This window comes from Orbicella franksi, chromosome 3 (genome assembly GCF_964199315.1).
Source record: "Orbicella franksi chromosome 3, jaOrbFran1.1, whole genome shotgun sequence".
In the NCBI taxonomy this organism is placed as follows: domain Eukaryota; kingdom Metazoa; phylum Cnidaria; class Anthozoa; order Scleractinia; family Merulinidae; genus Orbicella; species Orbicella franksi.
In genome coordinates, this window is record NC_138147.1 from 27,186,093 (window position 1) to 27,213,665 (window position 27,573).

The 27,573-nt window shown below is 40.1% G+C and overlaps 1 protein-coding gene across 2 annotated transcripts; it reads left to right on the forward strand.

Moving 5' to 3' along the window:
* The first annotated feature begins 585 nt into the window (after positions 1 to 585).
* Positions 586 to 23,444, forward strand: LOC145481750 (uncharacterized). 2 transcript variants are annotated; one of them, XM_081460276.1, is made up of 12 exons: positions 586 to 710; positions 4,573 to 4,722; positions 5,693 to 5,848; positions 7,813 to 8,001; positions 11,768 to 11,856; positions 12,211 to 12,337; positions 13,347 to 13,496; positions 15,278 to 15,375; positions 16,360 to 16,464; positions 17,396 to 17,479; positions 19,897 to 19,946; positions 21,120 to 23,444. In XM_081460276.1, exons 1-12 carry the CDS (start codon positions 663 to 665, stop codon positions 22,913 to 22,915), a joined length of 3,042 nt encoding a protein of 1,013 aa, XP_081316402.1. In that variant the 5' UTR covers positions 586 to 662; the 3' UTR covers positions 22,916 to 23,444. The 2 variants fall into 2 exon arrangements, with proteins under 2 accessions (XP_081316402.1, XP_081316403.1); XM_081460277.1 differs by lacking the exon at positions 586 to 710 and adding an exon at positions 754 to 2,333.
* The last annotated feature ends 4,129 nt before the right edge of the window (positions 23,445 to 27,573 follow it).

Below are 27,573 nucleotides of genomic sequence, written 5' to 3' on the forward strand. Positions count from 1 at the left end.
ATTTTAGGCTACGCTATAAATTTTTTATCTGTTCGGCCATACTCGGGTCGGAACTTGAGTCCTCTCGTAATTACTAGGGCTATTTTGTCCTGTTCCCGAAAACCTTAACAGCTTCTTGCCTTTCCAAAGTTCATAGCTGGCCCTTTTTTTCGGTGCCCGGCAATTAAAATGACATTTTTATCAATCCGAAAACAACGTTCATCCAGGCATTATATTTCTCATATCACGCAAAGTCGAGGCGAACAACTGAATTTAAAATCGGAGGGGTTCCGAACAGATAATTCGCCGTCGGGTGCCTATTAAATCTTGGATTCTTGGGATAAAGAATTAAACCAAGCGTAAACTTAGCTACGTGATCCTCTGGGCCGTGTTTAAAAAAATTTGTCCATCCGTGAATTCCAACACGTCTGTGGCCAACAACAATCCGATTAGAAGCCGGACTCTTCCAACGGCAATCGTTTAATGCTACTTGTTAATTGTTGTTTCCTTACAAGATAGAGAGTTCCGTTAGTGCTGAAACGTCCACAGCTACCTACCCAGGGGCAAAGACTCGAAGTAATTAACCAGTGCAAAGTTGGGGTTAGTATTTACAAACGCAAGTTAAGAACCAGGTTACAAGACCTTATTTTGACGAAGATTTGGTTGAGAATATTACTGTCTATATGAAGTTTGTTGGCGGTAGAGTCACGTCTTTCTTTATGACGGACAAGGTGAGGTTTACTGACTTATCTTTTATCAAAAGAAGTACAATATGGTCAACATTCGGTTGATGCTTTATTATTTACATCATTTCAATGTATCCGTCGAGTCTGGAGTTAACTCGAAAAAAAAATCACCTAGAAAGGAAAACGATTTCCGGGATAACCGCAATGGCCAGTTTAGATGAATTGTTTCCCGAATGTTTCCGATCAATTTCCGAGAACTGGATGGAGACTCGAACATCACCAAGGAACGGCCGACAGACGTTTCGAGTACTTTACACTCTATCGGAGAGCGAAGAGCTTTATGTGCTAATTAATGAGGCAAATATTGTAAACATATACTCCCTGTTTGTTTAAATAAGGTTCTTCAAACTCATCTGCATTGGTGTCTAGTCAAATATTAATACTGGGATATTGAGTACAGACAGAAGCTTATCTGGTACAGATTATGGGCCGAAGTTGTCATTTTCCGCAAAAAGAGTTTTCTCGAGTTTCAGTAGCTCTAATTTTCACTTTTCCGGGGTACTGTATTTTCCCAACTATAGCGACTAATCCATTCCGTTTCAAATAAAGTTTCTATTTATTTGGTAAACCTCGCCAGCCCTTTCTTACAATGATAAAGCCTGCTGTACATACTTGTGGGGAAGGATGGCTTGGACATTAAAATCATCTCAAAGATGATTTTACTGGAACCGGAAATTATACCACCGGAACCATAGTGCTGACGCGCGGACGTGCGCCAAGTTTCAGCGCCTGAAGAAAAGTTATGTAATATCAGCAGGTGCTTTAACAGCAGTGCTCGTCACTTTCCGGCTACAGCTCAATTATCGAAATTAATTTGACGAAATCTTGGCAACTACATGTAATGACAAATTCACAAGTTCACACCGGTCAAATTAAAGAATACTTTATAACAACACCAATGAATTTTCTCTCTCTAAATGCATATAACAGGGCAAAAAGCACCGAAGACTTCATTGAAGAATCGAGTTAATCGAGTTTGTCTGCGCTGAAGAACTTCATCCCGTGGGAATAGGGGAGGGTTGGCGTGGGTGTTTCGTTTGGTCTTTTACTTTCCTGAAATGCGTGCGAAAATGAAATTCACCACCCTAATCAAGGGACTTGTCCCTCGGCAAAATTCCCTTCTACAAGAAATTTGCTTCTTCAGCACATTATGTATTGGTTCCTTGTAATCTGAAACGAAGACTTCCGGGTTTCTTCGGACAGATGTTGGAGAGTTTTTGTACAATTTTCCCAAGAAATTCTCAGATGTTTTTTTTGTTTGTTTGTCTTTGTTCTGAGTAAAACATTACGCAACATTTCGTCCCGCAGGATAAGCAAAAACAGAAACTTGCTTCGCCTCGGTCGCTTTGAACAAAAGCCGGAAGTAAGATTCCGTAGACGGTCGCGTGTTTACAAAAGGAACTGGAGACTACTTTGGCCGAACACCGGGCGAAGACAGTAAAGCTGTTCGACATATAAATTCAACTTTGTGGATATTCCATAGGGAAGAAAGTGTCCACAGAATCTCGTGAAATGCCAATCGAAACTTACAGACGGTTTTTTTAAGCTTTCAAAAACGATGTTATGTTCAACATGGCCATGTTTTGGTCGAAGAGGAAGGTAAACAAGGTGAGCTTGTTAGACTAATTTTACCTTGTTAACTGCGGTTTCAAAAAGCGAGTTTCTCCGTTCAGTCTCTAGTTTCACTTGTTTGATATCATGGCTCATCCTTTTAAGATCGCAGATATTTGTATGAATGTGTAGTGGTTATATTGGACGTCTGTTTTTTTTTAAAAAGAAGAAACTCATCGTTTTAAAAAACGATGATGAGTTTCTGGCATGCGCCTTTTCGAGAAAGAAGTAGTGTGCGCGCCCGTGAAGTTTGTCAGAACTCTGAGGAACTGTACGTTGTAGCTTAAATTACAATGCGCGAGAAGTGAGATGTTTCTCTCATGTACAGACCATACACAATCACGAGTATAGATTAATACAAGATTTAGATAAGTGTTTGTTTTTTCTTCGTATCTATCCATTGAAACGTTGTTAAATTGTCGTAGGCTATTTTTGACAAGGTGTTTGTTTGTACAATGGAGATCATACAGGACAAAGATAAGCTTAAGTTTACTCTGATTTTGGTTCGAAATGACCCAAGCAGTTTTGGTTTTTCTTTTCCTTATGTGTTTAAGATTATGGTGGTATAGATATTTAAGCTTATAATGCAAGGTATATGAAGAAAATTAACAACTCAAACTTGCTTGAAAATAGTGTTAGGCAAGAACAATGCTGTCACGTGTACAAAATGTGTGCGAAGAAAATTCAAGTCCCTGCTTTCATGTACATCATTTGAAGGGCAAACATTGCACCTGCTTGGAAAGACTATGCTTGTCTTCAAACCATGAGCAATTTCTGTATTGTTTGCATACAATTCCGTTGTGATCTGTGCACTTAGCTTCCTGACTTGCTGATTCTTAAACAAAAACAAAACCAGCCCTCAGCTCCAGAGGAGCAATTGATGAACACTATTTACTTTATGGCTACAGAGGGCGACAAAAGTAGTTGAGACACAAAAGTAGTTGAAAATGACGTTTTTCAATATTTAACCTCTTATTCTATTTTATTTGCATCTAGTTTTAATTCTGATACTCCTGGGCCCCCAATTCAGTGTTGTGTAGGCACTGTGGTCTGTGCGCAGTCTTAGAAATAGAAAAATCAACATTGTTCGGGGGGGATGAATGTTTCCATGATGCTCAAAACTCGAATTTTACTACCAAGTGTCTCAATTCTTTTGTTGCCCATTGACCAGCTCTGTGGGCAGGCAACTGGTGAACCAAATCCTGCGGTTTGTCTCTGCTACTTAAGGGTTTAAGAATTGTGCCCAACACCTTGCCCACTTGGAATTAGTCACGCTGTGTCCTGCAAAAATAGTGGGAAGCCAGAACATTAACGGTCCATAAACACAAAGCAAACCGAAGCCGTTGTATAATTAATAAATACATCTTGGCCCACAAACACATAAAAAATGAAATTGGCTAATGTACAGTCATCTTGACTTCATGCTTAGTCAACAACCCATAGTACTATCACTGATCTTTAGTGCACTTGTTACATTTTTTTAGTTTTTTCCTCCAAAGAATACCATTTGTTTCTTGGAAAAACATATGACTTCTTGTAGTGTCTGAGTTCTGATGTATGTCACAACAATCAAATAGTTTTATATAAAGCTGGATCATGTCTGCTGAGCAGTTATCTGTCTTGGGACAGTTTTTACCCCATTAAAGACTTGAAGCACGGAAAAGAGACAGTGCTGTACACCATGTACAGTGCAAGGTGGTTTGCAATACACATTTGATTAAAGTTTGGGAAGAATCTAAGTTTAAATTTATTACTTGACCTGTGACTGGACCATCTGTTGTCCTAGAATGAAACCTTGGATGATATTGTACATTGTATTGGCATTATCAGACAATCTAGTCCATAATTTTAGCGTGTGTTAGTAATTGTACATTTCCTTAAACATTTTCTGAGATGGCTTTGGAGTTCGATTCGTGATCGGCATTGGAAATTCATCAAATAATCAACTTTCTGTGTTGTTAGTAAATTAGTAGTTAGTCAGTAATGATTCTTTGTCTCATCTTTCAATATGTAACTTGCAGAATTTTCCTTTTGTGCATGGTTGAAGGGAACTCTGGGATCTCGAAAGCACTGGAAATTGGGGGAAATGGGGAAAAATGTACAACATGTGATATTTTGCAGATAAACAGCAAAACAAGACAAGGTGTGCATGGAGTTTCCAGACCCCTCTTTCCTACTTTTATCTTAAATCACATTTTGTTTTTTAAATGTTAATTGGCTTTAATCAAATCAACAGGACAAGAAACCTGCAGTTGCTCCTGAAACGGTTAACCAAAGCACTGAACTTATTCTGCCAGAAGACCTTCAAGTTATTCGAGACCTGGGTGAAGGACATTATGGGGTTGTACAACTTGGGTTATGGAATCCTAAAAACGGAACAAATCCGGTAATAACTGTAGACAGTAGTTATAATGAATGAATTAATGAATTAATGACTGATTGACTGTAGCTAACTGGCTGACAGTGACTGATGGGCCGACTGACTGACTGACTCACTGACTGACTCACTGACTGTCTGACTGTCTGACTGACTCATTGTCTGACTGACTCATTGTCTGACTGTCTGACTGACTGACTGTCTGACTGTCTGACTGTCTGACTGACTGACTGACTGATTGACTGACCATTAATGACTGAGTAACCAGCTGACTGAGGGACTGGCTGACCAATTGACCAAAGACTGACTGACCGACTGCACTGACTGAGTGACTGACTAACTGAGTGACTGACTAACTGTGTGACTGGCTAACTGTGTGACTGACCAGTTGACGGACTGCCTGACCAACTGACCAAATGACTGACTGACCGACCAACCAACCGACCGTCTGACCGACCGACTGACAAATGGATCTAGATGGATAGGCAGACAGACAGACAGAAGGATGAACAGATGGACAGATGACCTGACTGACTAAACAAAAGATCGACTGGGAATTGATTGATTGTTTGTTTGTTTGTTTGTTTGTTTGTTTATTAAATGAACATGTTGGGCTGGCCACTTGACCACCTGGCCACAAATTGCATGAGGGATAGACTTCTAACAGACAGGCAGACTTATTAAGTAGATCTACATAACTGGCTGACTGATTGCATGATTAATTGATGACTGACCGATGGGTTCATTGTTTGATTGTAAACATTTACATATCATGATTTACATGGTAGATTGAATGATTGAGCAACAATCAACAATCTCTAAATATTGAATAGAATATCTTTGTCCAAGTGAAAATCTGAGCAGTTACTACTAGCTTCCAGTCTAGTAGATGATGTGCAAAAGTTTGTTTTGTGTTGTTACTTAATTTGACAGACATGTCTGAATAATTTATTTTGTAATCATTATGGTTTATTACCAGAAAAATGTGGCAATCAAATCTTTGAAGAACACAGCTTTTGATGGAGTGCTAAAAGGTGTCCTAGAGGAGGCTCTGACCATGCAGAGACTTTCTCATGATAACATTGTTAAAATGTATGGCATTTCACTTCCTTTCAGAGAAGAACCACTAAAGCTGGTAAGCTCCTAAACTAAATATAGTGTCGGGAGACACCACTGGAATCAGAAAATTGCGACTGCATATTTATAGAGCTTTCAATAAGACCAACACCTGCTAAAGCTTTGGAGGAGGAGGCTCAGTGACCTCCTGGTTAGCATGCTTGACTCTGAATCAGTCTGGGCTCGCGCCCTGGCGGGGGGACATTGTGTTGTTTTCTCAAGCGAGATTCTTAAGTAAACTCTGAACAGTGCCTCTCTGCACCCAGGTGTACAAATGGGTACCAGCAAATGTAATGTTGGGGGTAACCCTGTGATGAACCCATCCAGGGGGGAGTAGGCATATTCCTAGCCACCTTCATGCTACAGAAACTGAGATAAGCTCAGCATGATGGGCCCCTTGGCTCATATGTAAACTTTACCTTTTTACCTTACCCGTCAGAGCTGTGGTGGTATGTTGTTGTAAATCACTTTTATGTTGTTAATTGACCCTCTTGAGGAAGTTGATATGGCCCCTCTTACAGTATTGTTCTCTTATGGGTTCCAGGACAGTCACCTTCCAGTTGCAAAATTATCTTATTGGAGACACTGAAAGTGTCCACTTGGGACATTAGGTGTCTGTCCATGGGAGGTTAAAATATGTAATGTGTTCAGAGTGCACATTTAATAAGGAGCATTTAATACGCGGAGCATTTAATAAGGGCTCAATAATGAAAGGTTTAAGGGTAGTACAGTAGAGGTGTCCAATAGCACAGGTTTGACTGCAAAATGTATTAGAAAACAGCCCTAGGAAATACACGCGCTGATTGGTTTAAAGTCCTGTTTCTATAACTCGATAGAAACACAGAACTCACGTGAGCTGTTGACATAATGATGGTGTGAATTTACATTTTGATAATCAAAGCTGACAAGTTGTTTTCCTTTTTTTGTTGCTGTGTTTTTTAAAAGAAATAGAAAACATGTATCAAGTTACAGAAACACTCATGAAAGTTTGGGAGAACTCGAAAAAGCTGTGGAAACACTCGTGTTCCCACAGCATTTCTTGTTCTCCCAAACTTTCACTTGTGTTTCTATTAAACAATAGTATTAGATTATGAGCTCAAGATTTCTATCGCGTGATAGAAATTGAGAGTGAATAATCTAATTTTTTTGGTATAAATCTACTAGTCGTTCAAAACTTCATCAAAATCCTCTTCACAGACACTTCAAAAACGCTAAGAAGCAGCCGTAATTTTGTTAACAAGGGCACACTGCTATGCTACTCACTATCTATCACAGAATAGATAGTGAAATTTACTCGTAGCGTAGCCAATTAGAGAACGGCATTTATACTAAAACTCAATAGAAACGTGGTACATGTTTTCTATTTTGTAAATATAAACTAATGCAGCAGTGAATTATCAGAAGAAAAATCAATGAGTGGGACATCATGTGCGGTTTCCTGAAGTCAAGAGAGTTTCCTTGTTTACATGTTTAAGGTGTTAAAATTTGTTAGACATGTGAAGTCAAGAGTCAGGAATTTTCAAAAGTCAATACATGTACCAATCTTTGGAAATTGTCAGCAAAGTCTTGAAAACATTAATGTTTGGAAACACCCATGTACTTCATATCTTTGGAAATCCATCAAAGTCAGCCATTCAGTGCTCATTTATCTGATAATTTATATATACAATTTAACACCTGGTTGGAAAGAAGATTTTATAAATCTCCACAAGCCTATAGATACATTAACTATTAAATGAGCTTCATATTTTCTTGGGAGGAAGACTAGGGGTGGGAGTGGGGTGGGGTGGGGGGGTTGGGGCAAGTCAATTCAGACTTCAAGTTTTTCGTAGTAAGTTGAAAACTTGGTTATAACATAGTAATATTATTCCAAGTCACGATAGAATACATGTGCTATATAATGATTGCAGTTATCTGAATTAGTGTAATTATTTATGGCAATTACGCCATGGATTCTTTTATTAAAACAATTTTTTTCCACAGGTGACAGAGTTTGCCTCTTATGGTTCCCTGGAAGAGAACCTCCAAAAGAAAGACAAGGATGTTTGCAGGGTGTCTGTGTTAAGTAAATTTGCTCATCAGGTTGCACAAGGCATGGACTACTTGGCCAGACAGAATTTAGTCCATCGTGACTTATCTGCAAGAAATATTCTTGTATTTCAACCAGACCTGGTAAGTAGTGCCATTTAAGGTATCAGCCAGGGTTCAAAGAGGGAATTTTCCAAATTTGTGTTTTCGATACGTTCAGATGAAGCTTTTCAAGAGCTTTCTTTTAAAAAAAATTCAACGAAAAAATATCTCAGTGCAAAGTTATTGGATGTTGAAGTTTACTACACGTTAATTGTTTTAATTACCCACTGACAAGTCCTGTCATTTTGGAGTAACTAAGCTGAACAATGGCATATACAACACGCATTTACAACACACAAAACAGTCAACAGACTCGTGCGTAAACAACTACATTTGAATCATGTGGTCCCAGAAAGACCAAAGGGAGGAATAAATCTATACAGTGAGTTTGAGAAACATAAGCTCGATCAGATAGCTGCAAGAAACATCAGAGTGTATCTGAGAAACATATAGCTTTCTCAAAGTAAAGCTACGGCGTCTCCGAAGAAAAGCAAATGGACAAATAATACAATATCCATGATAAGAATCTACCTACTGCTTGCAAACAGTTCTAATCACAGCCAGGCCCAGCGTCACGATAAAGAATGTAAGTAAGCAAAATGTTTACGGAAAGTTTCGTATTCTGTCTCTCGAAAGCAAATACTTAGAGACTTGAACAAATTTTGCAATATAAATGAGCCTAAACAATGCATAAGTACATGGAGAACTCTAAAGGCAAATAATACACATTTGCGTACCGTGGGAGTCGTGCAGGCCTGTCACAACTTTTTAATTTATACGTGGAACAAGAATTTTGAATTGACTAACCTCTGATATCTGATTGTTTACAAGCGTATTCCCGCCACATCCCGCCTAAAGATTTAGCCTGCTGCATATCACCTGTCAAACGCCTATTGTTATTGCAAGATAATCCCTCTCTGGTAAACGTCAACATGGACGTTTAGGCATTATAATCCTATTGTGGATAAGATACTGCAAAAAAAATACATTTTTCTTTTTTTTCTCTGAATGAAAAATTTTGGAAAGTGAAGTATACTTTTTTAACTCCAAGTCGGCAGCCTGTGGGCCACTTTGGCTGAAATTTGGCCAGCTTATTGTCAGATAGTTTTCCTCGAAAACTGTTGCTGCGATTTTTGTTTTCTTTTTCCGTTTTCAAATAATTGTCATTTTTTCAGAGGAAGTGCTGATGATTTGTCTCCTCTGACTTTATCCTATTGTTAAAAAAGAACAAATGCACTTATCAAAAATCTGAGACACCATTTTTTAGAAGGATGTGTCAAGAAGCAAATGCGATGGTTATCTGACAATAATTCTAAGCGGATGCCAAACCAGTGTAGTATTCTATTTACATGTAAGCAATAGTCACCTAATTTACACATTTTTTTTTTGCTTGTGTTCTTATTATTTTTATCTCGCCTTTTCTTGCATATATTTTATCATCTTGCATTCTATTTTTTATCGGTCAAAGGCTGTAGCTTGACAGCCGAAAGCTCAGAGACATGTTCTTTTTTGAAATTTTTTAGCCAGGGAATGTTTTATCTTAATTTCCAAACACTTGTTGTGTAACTGTAGCCGTATTCGTAGTAACACAATGATTTGTGTGTGTTTGCAGAGGTGATAATCAAGGAAACAGAAACTTCATCTTCAGCTATTAATATTTATTTACCCAGCTATTTCTGAAGCCTAAGATTAGGATCTGCTGATGCATTTTTGGTTTCATTTATGTTTTGATGGACATAAATGCTTTGTAGAGCATCAAAACAACAGCTCATGAAATTCAATTTTCTGATCAAAAATTTGAAGTTTCATCAAATATGCATCCATTCAATACTTTTTCTTTGACAGGTGGCAAGAATTCCACTGATAGCGTGCCACTAACTTCATTGAGCTGCTGAGTGTCGAGTTATTTGGGCTTACAATAGTGTTCAGTGAACAACACCTGCTGACTTCAAGACGCCATATTTAATAACCAACATGCATCTCGCACATAACTAACTTAAACTATACTTCGTGTAAGCTAACACAACGTTAACATCTCCCCCCATTGTTCAAGTCCTTAGAATATCTAGGGAAATGAACAGAGCATGAGAAGACTAACAAACAATCTATGGAATCTATAACACAGCGTTATCTCAAGCTAAACCTAGATTCTCTCTAACTTTCAGCGATGGTTTTATAATTCTCTTAGGCCTAGTAGCAAGAATGGGTGTTACAGGGAGTACTTGAATGTCCCCCTTTGTAATGGGAATGTCCTTCAGAACAGGTGTTGCCGCTTTGTCCTTTGCGGGAACTTGGTTCACTATTGGTGTCGGTCGCTCATTTTGGTCCTGCTGATTTGGCAGTGGAGTAAAGTGAACAGGTTTTCCTTATCGTGCTGGTCAGTGTTTCAACTTTATATGACCGAGGTGTTGATGCTGCTTCAATGACTTTTCCTGACCGCTGTCAAAGGTCCTTGACGAAAACTTCAGTACCTGGTCCAATTGAAGGCAAGGACTTGGCCTTGTGCCTGTTGTTGAACACTGTTTCCTACTTCAATTTGCTCATGCTCTCTCGTGCACGCGGGTTATGTAAGTCAGGCCACTGTGGGCTCAGCTGGGTGTGGAATAACGGAATGCTGTTCCTAATCTGCCTTCCCATTAGCAACTGGGCAGGAGAGAACTTGCATGCTAGTGTGTGTTGAGCGATAGGCTAGTAATGCTTTAGCAGGTCTTTTTCCTTTAGAAGATTCTTCACTCCCTGCTCAATTTCTCCATTTGCTTGGGGAAATTTAGGACTACTTGTGCTATGCTTGAATCCCCATTCCTTAGCAAAGTAAGAGAATTCTGCGCTGTCAAACTGAAGACCATCATCAGATCGCACTTGCTCTGGGATCCCATGTCTGACAAATATCGACTTAAGTGTTCTAATGACCTCACTTGACTTTATAGTCTTCTGCATAGCTGCTACTTCCATGTATCTTGAGAAGTAGTCTATAACAATAAGGTAGTCAACACCTTTCAGCTTGAAGAGGTCTGTGACTATGATTTGCCAGGGACGGTCAGGTAAGGGTATCGTGATAAGTGGTTCAGGCTTGTTGTCCCTTTGAAGAGCACAAACTCTGCATTGTTGCACCAGATCCTGGGTTTCTCGGCTGAGTCCTGGCCACCAAACAGAGTTTTTGGCCTGCTTATGGCATTTAGTGATTCCTTGGTGACCTTCATGGATCTTGTCCAGTATCTCTAGACAGGTGGAAGAAGGGATTATGATCCTGGATACTTTGAGCCAAATGTTCTGCACCACAGACAGTGTTGCCACCCACCGCTGCCACCATGTTGAATTATTTGGGCTTACAATAGTCTTCAGTGGACAACATGTGTTTACTTCAAGATGCCATCCTCAATAACCAACATGCATCTCGCACATAACTAACTTAAACAATACTTCATGTAAGCTAACACAACACTGAGCACTGCCAAGGCTATCTTTGGTTAAGTCTTAAGCTTTACTTTGTATCAAGCCAATTTTTTAAATGGTCTAGCAATGACTGAAACAAACAAATTATATTTGTGGGTTTAATTAGGCCAACATTACTTAATTTTTTTTAAATATCTTGCCTGGTCAGACGAGATGTGACTGAGCTAAAATTACTTTGGCCAGTCAACATACATGACCGGCGGAAATTATTTTGAGCCCTGATATTACAATAAGTTTTAATTGTGTTATATACAGTGAACAGTCAAATCAAAGATGTCTGCAACCCAACAAAATTATGACATTCTTTGATATTACTCTTGACTGTCAACTCTGTTGTCATATTATATAATGTCAGGTTAAGATAAGTGACTTTGGTTTAGCCCGGACACTGGAAGGAGGAGCTGCGACACAGATCACCGTCCATAGAAAACTAGCAGTTGCCTGGTAAGTAAGAACTGATTTACCAGCTGTCAATTATCTCTGGAATACTCCTGAACAAAAGATCAGAAGATACCCCATCTCATGTAATAGATTTCGTATACTTACTGCCTAATGCAAGCACTTTGGAAAGTTTGCAAGAATTTAATTTAAGCAGTTTTGTCACAAATTCTCCTTTGAAACTCAAGCTTGTGGAAACAAGTTAATTGATTTTTAATGTTTGATTTCATGTCTGTATTTGAGGGTATGTTAACTAGCTAAGTCAATCAGAGCCAGATGTTTGCATATCTCATAACTCCTTTAAATATCTTCCTTTGTTTGTTTGTTTATGTGTTTTTTTTTTTTTGTTATGTTTCACAGGTTGCCTCCTGAGGCGATAGTGAATAATGTGTTCACACTTGCGAGTGATGTGTGGAGTTATGGAATAACACTGTGGGAGATGTTCTCTTTTGGTCAACAACCCTGGGCTGAATTGAACTTGAATCAGGTACAGTGCTAGTTGGTGTCAAACCAAGGAGCCTATCTTTGCTGAAGCTTTCTTTGGCCTATACAGGCTGGTTGGGGGGTGGGGCGGCTGCAGTCCCCCCAATTTTGAAATCAGTGAAATTTTTGGGCAAAACGCCCATGATTTAGGCAACAACTCTTGGAAGATAACTCAAAAAGGTTTTAAGGCTTGTAGGCTACTTTCTCTGATGTTTGCCTTGCCAAAATGGACTTACTAATGATATGACGGATCCAGGCATTCTGCTGTGGAAAATCCCACATGTATCAGGGTTAGATGTGTATCATGAGAAAATCCACAATATGTATTTTATTGACCATTGTTTTGATTCCCAATTTCCCATCAACAAAACAATGACAAAAAAACCAAAGTGAACAAAAACCAAGAGTTTGGCTTTTGTGGTGGCTCTGAAAAGATCTCTGAACTGTTCCACAATGAGCTGTTTTTAAATTTTTCTTGAAGTCTATGGCTGTATTTGGAATTATAACATACACTATCATTAGCTGTAAGAATTGTTAACTTTTTTGTTTTTGCTACAACTTGAATGCTTTTGTATCCTGATCAGCACTCACCCGGACATTGTGTAATTTCTTCTGGCAAGGTCACCCCCAGAAGGTGCCTGTTATGCCTGTGGAAGGTTTCCTCAGTTTCAATAACACGAAGCTACCAGCAGTATGCCCTTCCCCAGGCTTGGATGGGATGCTAGTGTTTACAGGGCTATATCCAAGCATTGAAGCCACTGCTACCTCTTTTAAAAATTGTGTAGTTCCAGGAAATATGCATACCTCCCCCACAGAACAGAGGTTTTCCAAGACCTCTCACCCCTCTGGAAATTCTGATTAAGCTTCATTTCTTCAAATTTTCTGGTGTCACAGAACCCTCACCTCCCAGGAAATTTGAAGGCTAGCCCACTAACCATTCAGTGACCGCACCTTTCATCATGCATTCTGGTTGCCGCTTATATTGAATCTTTTGCTCTTCACACTTACTTTAGATCAAGCTGATGATTGCTAATGAGCCAAGCAATCACCTTCACAAACCAGAAGCATGTCCAGATGGTTTTTATGACATTATGTTGGGCTGTTGGGAACGTGATCCAGAGAAGAGGCCAAAATTTACCTACATAAGCAACAGAGTGTTGGAGGTGAGCTAAATGTCATAGCATTGACAGTTGATATCGCTGACTTTACTTTCCTATCTCAATTCTCACTGGTTGAAAGCATTTTGATGTTCACATTGCAACTGCTTGAACCAGGCCACTTGGAACACAATCAACCAGTCATCTGATTCCCAGAGCTGCTAATCTTGAGTGTCTTGGCACAAGGAAAACATGGCTCAGCCTCTCCATAGCAACATCTGATTTGATTGCCAAGATTATTGGGCTGATATTTTGCTAAATAAATTCAACAGCGGTTTTTTTTCCCAACAGTACGATTGGGTGTTAATGACTATGGTTTGATTAGATCACTTACAGGTCTTAATGAATTTAACAAAGGAATTCAAAACAGGAATAAAACTATGTACAAAAGTTGCATACATATGTTTCATTATGGAATCTAGACTTCCCCTAGTTTTTCCCCGAAGTCGGTTTTGAATGCCTTAAAGGTCTTTAGGTGTAGGGGTTGAATGGTTTTTCAGTGAAACCTGTATTTAGCGGATGCCCTCTATTAAGTGGACACCAGCTTGAGTCCCTATAAATTTGCAGACACCAATATTAAGCCATTTTGTTGCACAAAACTTGCAATAAGTGGACACTTCATTAGGGCTTTTTACTTCTAAAAGCTCAGCTCAAGACTCCTTTAACATTGTGCAGAATGTTGTTTTAAACGTGCATGTAAGTAGATTATTCCAGATTGGTGCATTGACTGGCTGGACGTTGTGCTATGAACAGTTTCTGATCGATCTTACACTATTGTACACTGTGTTACAAAAGGGTTAATGTTTATAATTAGCTATCATTGTGCAATATATTAGAACCTGTTTAGAGCGGACACCCTCTACTAAGTGGACAACAGTGAGCGTCCCAAGGGTGACGTGTCTGCTTACTGTAATACAGACCTGTTTCACTGTAGTTAGATATCAGCCAGTGATATTTTCAGGAAATAAACCACCATTGAATTAATTTTAGTGAAAATCTTAATCCAAGAATCTAGCCAACCAAATCATGTGTCTCCAGAGCCAGGTTTTCCCTGTGCCAATTAAGGTTCAGCCAAGTAAGAGCAGCACATGTTTCTGAAGACGAGAATGAACATTAATGTTGAGGACAAAGAATGGCAGTCTTGCTTTGTAAGCAAACCAGTACTGTCGATGAATGTGAACAACAGTTTAACAACAAAATTTCAAAAGTAGTCAAAGTTGTCATGGCTTCTGACCTCCTGGGAAACTTTGCCACTTATTTTTTTTTTATTTTATTTTTTGACTGGTTAGTTTTTATTGAGACATTCTCATACTACATTTTACTAGTAAAATAGTAAAATGGACAGTAAATTGTATCTCCAATGATAATTTGTCGCTGCTGTTGTTATTGAGCTAAAGCATGTTCAGTATAGAGGGATCCAAGTTAAACAGACCTTAGTTTGCATTCTCTTGGTCTAAAATTTTGTCATATCTCTTGCTTGAAGCTCCTTGTTCCTGTAAAAATTAATAAGGATCAGGATCTTCGCAGGATCCTGGCACGATTTTGGCAGGTATCTTGCTTGGATTCCTGCGAGATTTTGGCCTCGGGGATTTTCTTTCCTGGCAGGAATCTTGGCGGGATCCCAGCAAGATTCTCTCCAGGAAGTGGAATTCACGCCAAAATACACTATCTGCATATGAGAACTGCAAAACGCTACGGAAAAATTTCAGTTTATTGCTATCTAATTCTTAAACAGCTGACTATGCTTGCCTATGTTTAATATGCTCTCTGTGTCATTCTTTTTTCAGTTGCAGCCAAGAGAAGGGATAACAAAAGTTTGTCATCGCACTGGTGAACAAGATCACCTCAGCTATGACAGTAGAACGAAGGTTACAGTTATTTCAAAGTAAGTACTGACTGAGGTACAGTATGTGTTCATGAAGTTTGCTTGCATTTCAGCCATCTCTCTGCAGTTTGCGTACTCTGGGAGTAAGCAACCAGGTCCCAGTTGTTCAAATGGTGGATACCACTATCCACTGATTAAATCGCTACATAATGGATCAGTGTTGACAAAACAAACTGCACTATTTGGTGGAAAGTGTTAGCTGCCCTTTAAGCAACTGAAACTAGACAGATGAATATCAGGTTGAGCATTCCAAGGACTCTATTCTGTGTCTACAATGCTTGCTACTCAAATCGTGAATTAAACTGTAAGTTGTAAAACCAAAGCACCCTCAATCCAAGGGTGTTGGCTACTGACAGGCTATCTACCAGCAGTTTATTGACCTGTTATAGACAATCTCTTTGAAAGTCTACCAGCAAACTGTTAGCAGTCTACAGACAGTCTAGAGACTCGCTACAAACACTCTACATGCAGACACTCCATAGACAGTCTACAGACAGTCTACAGACGGTCTGTACATTGGTTAGACTGGTTACTGACTGGTTACCAACAGCCTACTGACAGTCTACCAACAGACCACTGTACTTACAGTCTACTGATGATTTCCTCATGATCAACTAACAGGTGACTAACTGGTTCCTGACAGGCTACTTCTACATGTATGCCACTGACCCTCTAATGACAGGCTACCAATGGCCAGTCTACCGACGAACAACTGACAGTCCACCAATAGAATACTGATAGACATCAGACAGGTTACCAACAGTCTACTGAAGATCCCCTGATATTCGTTGTCACTGATGGTGTACCAAAAGGCTGGTGAAAATCGTGAACCAATATCTGAGAAATGTGAAAAAGAGACAGACGGGCGAAAATTTATTTTCATTCACACGCTGTATGCATTACTTCCTAATGTATTCTGTTGTCAGTTATTGTAACACAAAGTGCGTTACATTTTGGATTAATTTTAGTTCATTTGTCTTGCAGGAGAGAAAGTGGCCTGTTGCTTGTACAGAGTGAAAATGGCACCATAGGTTTAGTGCATGAGAAGAATCTAGACTTCTCTAAGAAAGCACTACAAAAACGTGCTGGGTAAGGGATGGTTGAACATTAGGTTGCTTCGTTAAACAACTTTTCATTTCCTAATCAGAGGCACTTACTTTTTAAGTCTGGCTGTCCATTTATTTTGCAAGTCCAGTTTTGGGTGCAAAATACGGAAATTAAAAAAGGGAGAAAGAAGCGTGACATTTCAACCATTTATTTGGAGTTTTCTGCCATTGGTGGAATTCATGCTATTTATCATAAGCAACTTGGCTTACCTGACTTGACCAATTTTTTTTTAAGTCACCGTTGTCTCTTAACTACGACAAGTCATTGAAATAGAGCGGTTTTTACTTGAGTGTCGAAAAGTAAATGGTTTTGCATTTCAACATTTATTTATTAATTTTTGTAACCTAGTTATTAGCTGTTGACGTCAGTTAGGTGTCCCCAATTAGCTAATCTATAGCTAAATACACTGGTTCGTTCGTTCGTTCGTTCATGACTGCGCTACACGATCAGTAGGAAAACCAAATCCAAGCATGACTCATTCGCACACGTTTGCCCGCGTCAACTGCATGTAGCTACTTCAAGTTTTGATTGGTTCATTGGATTGTCTGTGTCTCTTGTGATTGGTTATTAAGAGTGGTTTTGACACTCAGTTAAAACTGCTGAACATGTACGCATTGAAGACCTATTGTTAAAATTGCGCTGTAGTATTGCTTTTCAGCATATCTGCATTAGACTGCAACCAATTTTTATGCACACTTGAACTGAGGGAGCTGTAGGTGAATTTCTGTTATGACGGTCTCTTTTTCAAAACTGTCTGTCTGTATGCTTGCATAGTAGATGTTATAAAACATGTTCCATGTAATGGTAGGCCAATGAATGAAGAGTTATTCACTTACAAATAGTTTAAAACTCGTTAAACAAATCACACATCGTGTATTCACTTTTTTTGTGTGTGTTTGTTTTGGTTTTATAGCAGTGGCCGTAATGCAGGAGACATCGGCAGACCATTTGACCTAAGGAAACAAAATTCGAAAGAGCTCTTGCCAAAATCACACAAGTAAGTGCAAACTACAGGTGACTGGTGAGAAAAATGTGGTCATGTTATCAAGGAGGTTTGATTAGTTCGGTTGGTTGGAATCGTGATAACAGTAAAATGTATTGACAGGTGTCATTCAATACTATCTCCTTGGGTGACCTGGTTGGTTGCTAGGCGACGTCCGACTATCATTTATATCTCGGTCTCAAGATGGAGCAGAATACTAGAGCATGTAGCTGGTGGTTGCAAACACGTTGATATGTGTCACAAATTTATTGCAGCATATTGTTTGTGACAAACTTTGGCAGGCGTATCGGAAATGATTCCAACAACAGCCTTTTTTTTTTGCAAATCTCGCAACTACCTTCAACTACCGTATGTAGTAATCCTATTTTGGTTAGATTTACCGGTTGGTGGGCTGGGTAGGGTGGTATTATTGAGGACGGGGGTGGTGGGGGGGGGGGGGGGGTGTAGGCTTCTTATTAAAATTTTTGGGTTTTAAATCAGAAAATATTTGGTAATCTAAGTTAGCAGTGTCCGAAATTGCGCTTTCCTGGTCGCCAATGCGACTAAAAAGTTTGCACTGGCGACCAGAATTTCACAACTGGTCGCCAGCGGACGATGAACTATTTCATGCCATGATAATTACACAAACAATAACTTTGCATGGTTTTCAGACAAATAGATTAAAAGGCAAAGGTAAAGGTAAAGGTAAACGTTATTTAGCCAGGGTGGCCGATAAAATAAAATTCAAAGCCGTCCGCCAATCGGTCACTTCCTTTTTACCTTTCCGCTGCTTTTGAAGTATGAAACCGATTTTCACGACTGTTATTATAAATCTACCACAACGTTTTACAGCTACGATCAGTGCGAAGCTTCGCCGCTATGTTTGTTTAGCGGTTTCCCATAACATACGTATTGCGGGCGCAAGAGGCCCCATGCGTTCTTTCGCCATGAATATTTATTCAGGCTATGTGGTGTCCAAAGATGTTCTGAAATCTTTCCGTAATTTATTACAAAGTGGAGACGGAACATCCGCGAAGAAATTAGATGAAGATTTAGATATTCTCTGCGCGTCAAAAAGTGGAAATGTAGGTCTGTCAAAGTGGTCAAAAGATGATTTCAGCACTGGTTTGATTCCTGATGACATCGATCGCAAATATTTTACCGGCAAGCCCGTAGTGACCAAAACCTTTGGTTTGTGTTTCGCTGCGAAGGAAAAATTTTATTGACACTTTTTGGCGACCACATTTTTCCATATGGCGACTGAAAAAAAAATTTCAGTCGCCAGTTGGCGCCCGCCGAAAAAAGTTAATTTCGGACTCTGCTAAGAAGAATGCATAATAAACTCTCCAGAAAGGATGCCATAAAACAGAAAACCTCCCATACAGTTGCCTAATGAACATCAGAAGACGCTGAACATGCTATTAGATAGTCCTTTTAATGCGAAAAGAGCTCTACAGAGCACTCATAATCAGAAGACATTAATAAGTAATGGTAATAGGACTGAGTGGAGTCCAATTCGGTCGATTATCATAAGAGTGATTACAAACTCGGACGACCGCGCAGCGGGAGTCCGATTTGTTTATCACGAGTATGATTACAGACCGAATTGGACACGAAGTCTTATTACCAATTAATCATAACAATTACAACTTCTGAGAAAAGAATAATAGCTAAGTTATGAAAGAAAGGGAAAATCTGCATTTAAATACCTTCAAAGGAGATGTAAACATTCTAAGGCCACCGCCCCTCCTACCGACAATTAGGCGCCAAAAACACAAAATCAAGCGCGTGCACGCACACACGTAACTACAACTTTGAATGTGATTCGTTGATTTAAACAACAGCTTTGAATGTGATTGGCTCAGAGAACTGTCCGATAACAAACTGTTCAATAATAACTCGGCAAGTGAATTAGTGGAAAATAGAAGTTTTTTAAACCAATCACAATCGAGGAAATTGTAATTTTCATAATAATAATAATAATGATAATAATATTAATGATGATGATGATGATAACCACTTTATTTCGGCATTTCTACAAACGATAAAATGGCTCTTCATTCGATAGTAAAACTAACTAGCTCACTAATACCATAAGAAGCAAAACTCTATAATACATTATTTAGAAGCCCCTGTTGAGGGACAGCTGTTGGAGGGCTTTTGTGTCGGAGATCTGCGTGGACCCATTTCAAATTTAAGATCATCATGTGACAGTGAAGTGGAGTACGACTTTGAGGGTCCTAGTGAGGGTCCTGCACAGACGCCCTTCTATGGCTCGTCACGCAATCCTTCCTCCCCAAGGCAAAGATTGCGTGAGGAGCTATTAGTGAGTCCATATCACAGCATAGTGGACATGTCACTGGGTCTAATTGGTTGTCACGCAAATCAAGTGCATTGATGTTTGTCTATGCTATTGTCTATGCTATTTTTAGAAAACCAGTGAGACAAACCGAGGGAAACGGCGTGGTTCACGATTTGTTGGGTGAGTCAAGCAGCAAATATTAAACAACAACTAGTTGAACACGCCTGTCCATTTCTGCGCCACTTCGCCATGGCTACCTGTAAATAACTTGTGATGGCCAGCTATTTGAGTCAACAGTAATGCCTCTTGAACTTATTATGAAAACTTTAAAATTTCTCATGAGTGTTCGGTTACACTTACGTTAATATAAAGTTGAAATAACGGTAGGGTGACCGTCGAAGTGAGTTAGTGAAGCTGACGTTTCGATCGATAGCCTCCGTCCCTTTGCTTTGACGAAAAATTAACGTGAACAACTTGACAGTTATACCCCTTCACACCTACTAAACATATTTAATTAAACAAAGTTAAACAAAATGAGAATCAGCAATAGAAAACTGGTAGAATGAATTTTCCATATGGTTCTGCTAAGCTCTAATGAGTGCATTCATTATGCTAAAACTCACGTCGACAAACCTCAGTTAGAAGCTCCTATGATGAATAAACTTTTAAACTGTGAACATAATTTAACTAAACAGCGTTTCAACATGTTTAATTTTTGTATATATATTAGAGCACTCACACAACTTTTCAATTCTACAGCTACTACAAATACTAAACATTACTTACTAACGCAACTTACTAATTAAACCGTATAACTCATTACTTACAATATCGTTACACAACTTACACTACTAGCTTAAACATACTGTACGATACTTTTATGTTAAAATACAATCACAAAGGCAATAGAACGTTACAAAGAAAGCGATACAATACATATATAAATAGTTAGAATACAGATATTGTTTACACAGGACAAATTGTCCTCCAGTTTTTTTAAAAATTAATCTAAAGTTTTGTTCTTAGTGCAGACATAGTTTTTCGTTTCAAATTTAATTTTGATCTTTATCTTAAACCCAGCTAAGTATTTGGAAGTATTTGAGATCTTCTGCAATCCCATAGATCTAGCTTTGGTGTGAATGGGGTATTAGTCTTTGCGAGGAAATAGCGTAATTTTACGGTTTTCTGTTCAGCAGAAACAGAGTCAAGCGTGATACCAATATCACGTGACAAGCCAATCAGGGTGTTCGTTATAACGGTATTTTAATTGTATCTGAATTTCTGAGCCAATCAGAGTGTTCGTTATAACGTTGATTTTTTTTCCATTGTATTTTAATTTCTCATTTTGCTTAGATTTGAGAGATGATGCAAAGAGCGATCCCACAAACCCCCTGAACCCTGGTCGTTACACAGGTAACCCAGCCATGGATCATGAACAGATACCACAAGTAGCCAGAGAGAACCAGGCCCTTCAACACGGACCGCAGGGCGCCACAGGAAACCACGTCATCGCGCAAAACCCGCCGGAATACACAAGTATGGGAAATGATAGTCTTTATATCAGTATGGACTACCAACAGCGTAATCTTGCCGCGAATGAGAGTGAGTACGCCACTTTGAAGAAGGTGAAAGAACCACAGCATTCAATGCAGTGGCAAGATTTGGTGAGGGCTCCCAGGACACAGTCCGAATCAGACGCTGCAGGAATGGCATCCGACCCAGATTATGCTGTGCCGTATCAACACAGAAAGGGATACAAAGATGATACTTCCCTAGGGCGTGGACTACAGGAAACTCCAGGGGGTAATACCCCAAGGGGGAAATCCCCGCTGAATATTCCAGATCGCCCCGACCTTCAGGAGCACAAGGGGAAAACCTCTGATGCAGCTGGAAGCGTTCTATCTGCTAGCGCGCCTTCCAGCAGTCCGTTTGCAACGACCCCGAGAAAGACTACAAAGAGACCAGTGCCCACACCTCGTCGAAACACCAAGTTGAACGCTCGCCCTGTTTCTGATGGCAGTCTTGATACAAAAGCGGTCAGTGGAACAGAACCACTCCCTGCGAATGGAGACTTCCATGCACGTTGTAATTCAGAAGCTGTTAAAGGCTCAGACACAGGAGATGTGGTCGGTGCGTCAGCTGATAAAAAAGTACCACCTCCAACTCATTTGCTTCGCCAGCCCACTAACGCTCCTCTTAAACGACGAGAACTTGCCGAGAACTCGCCAGTACGCTCGGAGATGCACCTTGAAGGGCAAAGTAGTGATGATAAGGAGCTTCAGATAGAGCTTCAGGACCAGTCGTCGAAGGCAGATACTGCGTCTGAACAACCAATACAAAAGAAACATTATATCATAATTGCACCACCCATTCCTAATGGTGAAGGGACGGCGCAGGCTACTGCTTCCCAGGACACTCACGGTCAGGACTTGTCGAGCGAGTCCCAAGCTCCTGCTGTTGACCAAGTCACTGGGGCGACAGGAAACAGCGATTCATCCCAACTAACAGAAGTTCACCATTATGTAAACGCTGATGAAGTAAAAAGGTTATCGGCTGATCTCATAGATCTTTCACTCGACCCCGAGGATGCTGCAGTCTCTGAGCCCATCTACGACAAGCCAATTCAACTTCCGGAGCCTCCAGACATTCCGAACGAGATCTTAAACCAGCCTCCGCCATTCAACCTTTTTGGTGGTACTATGAGAGGAGACCTGGATACTAGTTTTCAACTTCCACCAGGAGGCTGGGTCGACAACCCAGCATTCCATACTCTTCACCAGGCTCCTCAACCTGGAAATCCACCAGAGGAATCTGTTAATCCAGTTGACCAACTAGTCCATCCAACCGACAAACCTGTCAGTCCAGGTGGTGCCACTAGTGGAGGGGCTTACGGCATGGAAATAGACGCAGGGATCCGAGAAATCCGCCAGATCTGCGGTGAGGAGCTACAACGTGACTGGTGTTACGCAGCTCTTTTGCAATTTCAAGGAGATGTCGATCGAGTTGTTCGTGTTATCAAAACCCAAAAGCTGTCCAAAATCACCGGCAAGAGTCAGTATTTTTGTGAGAGAACTCTGTCTCACTGTTCGTGGGATTTGGATCGCGCAGCTATTTACATCTTTGAGGATTTCGAGGACAAAGATGTTTAGACCAAGCCACAGAGTTAGGACTGTTTTTAGACATTTTCATTCAAGCACAGAGGTACACTCGACCCGTTACACTTTGTTCCCGCAAGTCCTTTATTTAGAAGTTTATACTAAATTTAAATACCATACCTAAAACGGTCCGCTGAAAACCCAAAACACTGTAAACGTTGCGGTGTCTCATGGTTAGCACGCTGGACTCTGGATCAAGGGGTCTGGGTTCGAGCAGTGATCATTTGCATTGCTTCCTCTCTACCCGGGTGCATAGAGTCAGGTCAGCCTGACAAAATACCTAGGGCTAGGATATCTCGCAAAGTAGCGATACTTTCGTCACTGAAATAATAGGGACCTTAAGATACGAGGACGAGAAGGCCAGGACGGCAACGGCAGTGGACGCGGGAAACTTTCGCGGGTCCCGTCGTGTCGCCAAACACAAAATGCTTAAGATGTGCATTTTCGCAAAGGACGGCGACGTCAATAATTGGAACCTCGTACAAGCTATTCACAGAAGCAATGACATCCATTAGACTATAAAAGAGATGATAGAAATCTTATCCTATTAGGCTTAAACAATAGTGAACAGCGATGCTGAATTTCTTTTTCTTTATAAGCGAAGCAAACATCTGTCAATATTTTAATAGAGAAACCATAATTTCCGTATGAAAAAATTAAACGAACAATCTGATCGACCTGCTTCAGATGGCTTTTTACCACTAAAGCGTTTGGGAATTCTGTCGCCGAAGAATCCTGACTTTTGTTGAACGTTTCAATTTCCATCTGTAATTGTAACAAGCATTATAAAAATCAAACAAACGTTGCATCAAATTCTGGGTAGTATAAAAACAACAACTAAACATCAGTTTGAAAATGTGTATTTTATTTGCTCGATAGATGCTCCATGGCATTCATTCTTACAACAATTTATCAACTGTACTTACACTGTTGTATTCTCAATGCATAGAGTTTGTATTGAGCTTGCACACTCGTGATAGCGTCTGCACAGTGGCTGCAGAAACACAAACGAACAGACGAGGAATATTTTTACTCACATTTTCGTATCTCAGCGTAGTATTCTACACTACAATCACGAAAACTGTGAACGCTATAAACATTTCTATCAATATAACTGAAAATAAAGTCGATTGGAACAGTTATCGGGGAAAAACAAGTGCAAAATACTCACGTCTTCGATACGACGGCTAGTCGGGCGAAATGGCGTCCTCGACGAGATGAGGACGGCAGAGAGATTAGGCGAGAGTTCTCGTGCGCATGCCCAGTTGAGTCAATTTACTTCCGGTAGCCGTCCTAGCTCGTCCCGTGCTGGTATCTTAAGGTGCCTAATGGTACGGATATCGGGATAAGCTCCGGTCGTTTCATTTACATTTACATGAAGTGCAGCGTTCACGAAAAGCGCGGGAAAACGTCACGTAAGCCGTGTAACGCTTGCGTGAAGGCTTTGTACTTAATTGGCCAAGTAGATACAACTTCTTAGTCCTGATTGGTTATAATATATTCCACAAATATATTCGAGTCATTTACAGTATCTTAGCAGGCTTGTCATTTATTTTGAAACAGCAAGTGCTGCAGTGCAGTTAATGGGCGCAACATATCTAAAAAGATCGGGTTTTGGTGGTTTGTGAACGAGTTTACTGCATTTATAGATTTGTTTAGGATCACTGGAATTTATAATTATCTTAAGATTGTCTCTTAGCTACGGTTGTTAGGCTCGTCATAACCAAACAAGCGGTAGTAGAAGAGAAAAATCTAGAGGATATCGATATCGTTATTGAGACAGAAAATACAGATTACAAAGGGTAAATACCGAGATAATTTAACATAGATTGAAGATATAATTTTCATAAATTGACTATCGGCACGAAACTTCATAAGATTTACTTTACGCAAAGTGCAAAAATTTGTATCGTTATAATAAGAGGAGAAGCTCTATGATGCTCTCTATATACAAAAAACTCTATGTATATATTACGTATTAATACAATTAAAGTTGTTTGTGAAATATTTTGTTCTTATTTAGTAATGCGATCTTACAACAGGGTATCGCGGGTGATAGGCAGCCTTGACTGTTTAGAGCCTAGTTTATCCTAGTCCAGTTCTGGCCATCTCTCTGTCACGTAGTTCTTGAGAGAGGATCCTTTCCCGAGAGCGTAGCGTTGCGTGACAGAGGGAGAGAACTGGACTAAGTTTAATCTCGTTTTGTCCTCGTAAATATTTTAGTTAAAGTATATAATTAAGAAGTATTTTTAAGCAAGTATACGCTGCTTACTGTGAAGATGTCAATTTGAAGTAAATTGATAGTATGTTTTAAAAGTTATTGAAATTAAAGGCACCAATATGAAATGCTTGTCATCTGGGTTTTCCTAGAGTAGTAAGGAAACTGAGGGAATGGCCTGCGAAGCAAGCGTTTTTGTTTCAGAGCAAAGTCTGGGCGCCCGGCAGGAGCTATTAACCCTGCGTCCAGAAATTGGGGCGAGAGCAAAAATTGACGGAAGCGGAGATGGTGAGGCAGGTGCTTGCGCCATCGCCCCTCCCCCAGCATCGTTGATATTTTTGCTCTCCCAATTTTCGCGCGACCAGACTTTGCTCTGCTACGGAACGCTTACTACCGCAGGCAGAGGTTTCTTTCATTTTTTAGCTCTTACGAAGTCGTTCGCGTCTCTTGTATTTCGCGTAGTCGGGGGGGAGTAAACAACCCGACTACGCGAAATACAAGAGACGTAAACGACTTCGTACATCAGTTAGGAGACTTGCCAGAGAGAAACCTCTGCTAACAGGGTATACTGCAGGCTACCAAGATTAAAAACGCGCAGGCAACTTATTTTATTTTGGCAGTGCTATGCATTTATTTGTGTCTTTTCTTTTTCGCGCGATTATTTCTAAATTGGACGACATTTAGTCCTAGCCGCCATGTTGAGAGTTGAGAAAGAAGACAAGTGAAGCTAAGATAGACTCCTCACTGCCTCACAGCCGGTCCTTTCTTGTAGGGTCCGCAACAGGTGGTTAATGCCGTTCGCACGCTGACGTAAAATAGGGCCAGCATTGACAAGAATGGGTGAGGCACCCTCGTCTCATCTCAACTTGAGTCTCCCTGCCAGACTTACAAGTGGAAATCAGATTCTGGGCATTCTCTAGATGAAAAATTTAACTGAATTGACGTCAGTTTTTCATGCGTCTATCCTGTTATTGATCACGAATTTCGTCTTAACATTGTCAAAGTAGCTGTAAAAACAGGATTTTATTCCTAGTTTCTGAGGGCCTGTTACCAAATGGCTATTTTGATGTCAATAAACACAAGTGTGAAAGTTAGAATGATCACAGGTCACCCAAGCTCAAGCTCTGAGCGACAATGATCTTGCGTAAGAGCGGGTATGGCAAAAAATATGAGACTTTGTATCAGAATATTTACGATCAGTGTTAGCTTTCTTTCACAATGTCGTTCTTGTTGTCTGTTCGCAACCGAGGAAATAATAACTCGCTAAATTCGCTTTAAATCAGCAGAGTGAACAGACAACAAAATAATACACCGAGAAAGAAAGATAAGGCATTTTTTATTGAGAGCTTGCTAATAGTCCTACCTCGTAACACCGATCGCTATCTCATAAATGTTCCCGAACAAAGTCTTGTAAATTTTGCCATGTTCGCTATTACGTAAGATGAATCATCGCACACAGCTTGGCTTGGGCTGCCTGTGGAACAACCTCCCTCAAATCATGGTGGTGAAGGTAGAACACAGCGAAATGCTATTTAGACTACCCAAAGTGCTATTTAGTACAGCTGAAGTGCTATAAGGACTGGCGAAGTGCTGTTTTAGGTTTACCCAAGAGATAACCGGAGTAATATTTCACGTCAATACGGGATCTGTACGGCCGTGTCACGCGGTTTTAGGCTAATCACGTTAATCTCATTTGCGCGATTTGCGTGCTGCCTGCATGCACGGCATAAAACGTTTGATTAATACTTGTTGACCTTTTATCGTTTGTACCACCTTTCACTTCATGTAAAACCGCCCAAGATCCCCGGCCAAGGTCAGCAATTACGGAAGTCTTTCGCGTGCTTTCGTGTGAATATAAACACAATGATGTATCATGTCATGATCAACGAGGGGATAATGGATTTCAACACGATGAGTGACGATTTGTAGTGATACTTTCAGGCACCAGCTGTGCAGTCCCCGACCCGGGATTCCAACTAATAAGAAAAAAGTCAGGAAAGAAGGCAAAACACCAAAATGTAGAAAGGCAGGAGCCTCTCTGCAAGCTAGTCTAAAGTATTAAGTTTGCTCGCGTCAGGTATCGTTTGGCGAAAATGAATGGCTCAGCTCCGGAGATCTAACTCACAAAATTCCCTGCAAGAATCTTTTTCGTTGTCGAAATTTTTTTTCCCTGCGTAATATTCAGCCAACATGTGATCGGAAGTAGCAGCCTTTCTATAACTGCGAAGTCATTGTTTCCTTGCAGAGCGCAAACTACAGGGAATGCCGTGAACTGCCCTGGGAATGTAAAATTTTACTCCACCGGAATATTACAGAGAACATGATTGGTGGTTGAACCTTCCCTTAGGTTTTCACTTAGCTTATTAGGGTTATAAACCGGACGCTGATTGGTCAAATGCACGTGGTCATAGCATGAACCGGTGGAACTATTTCG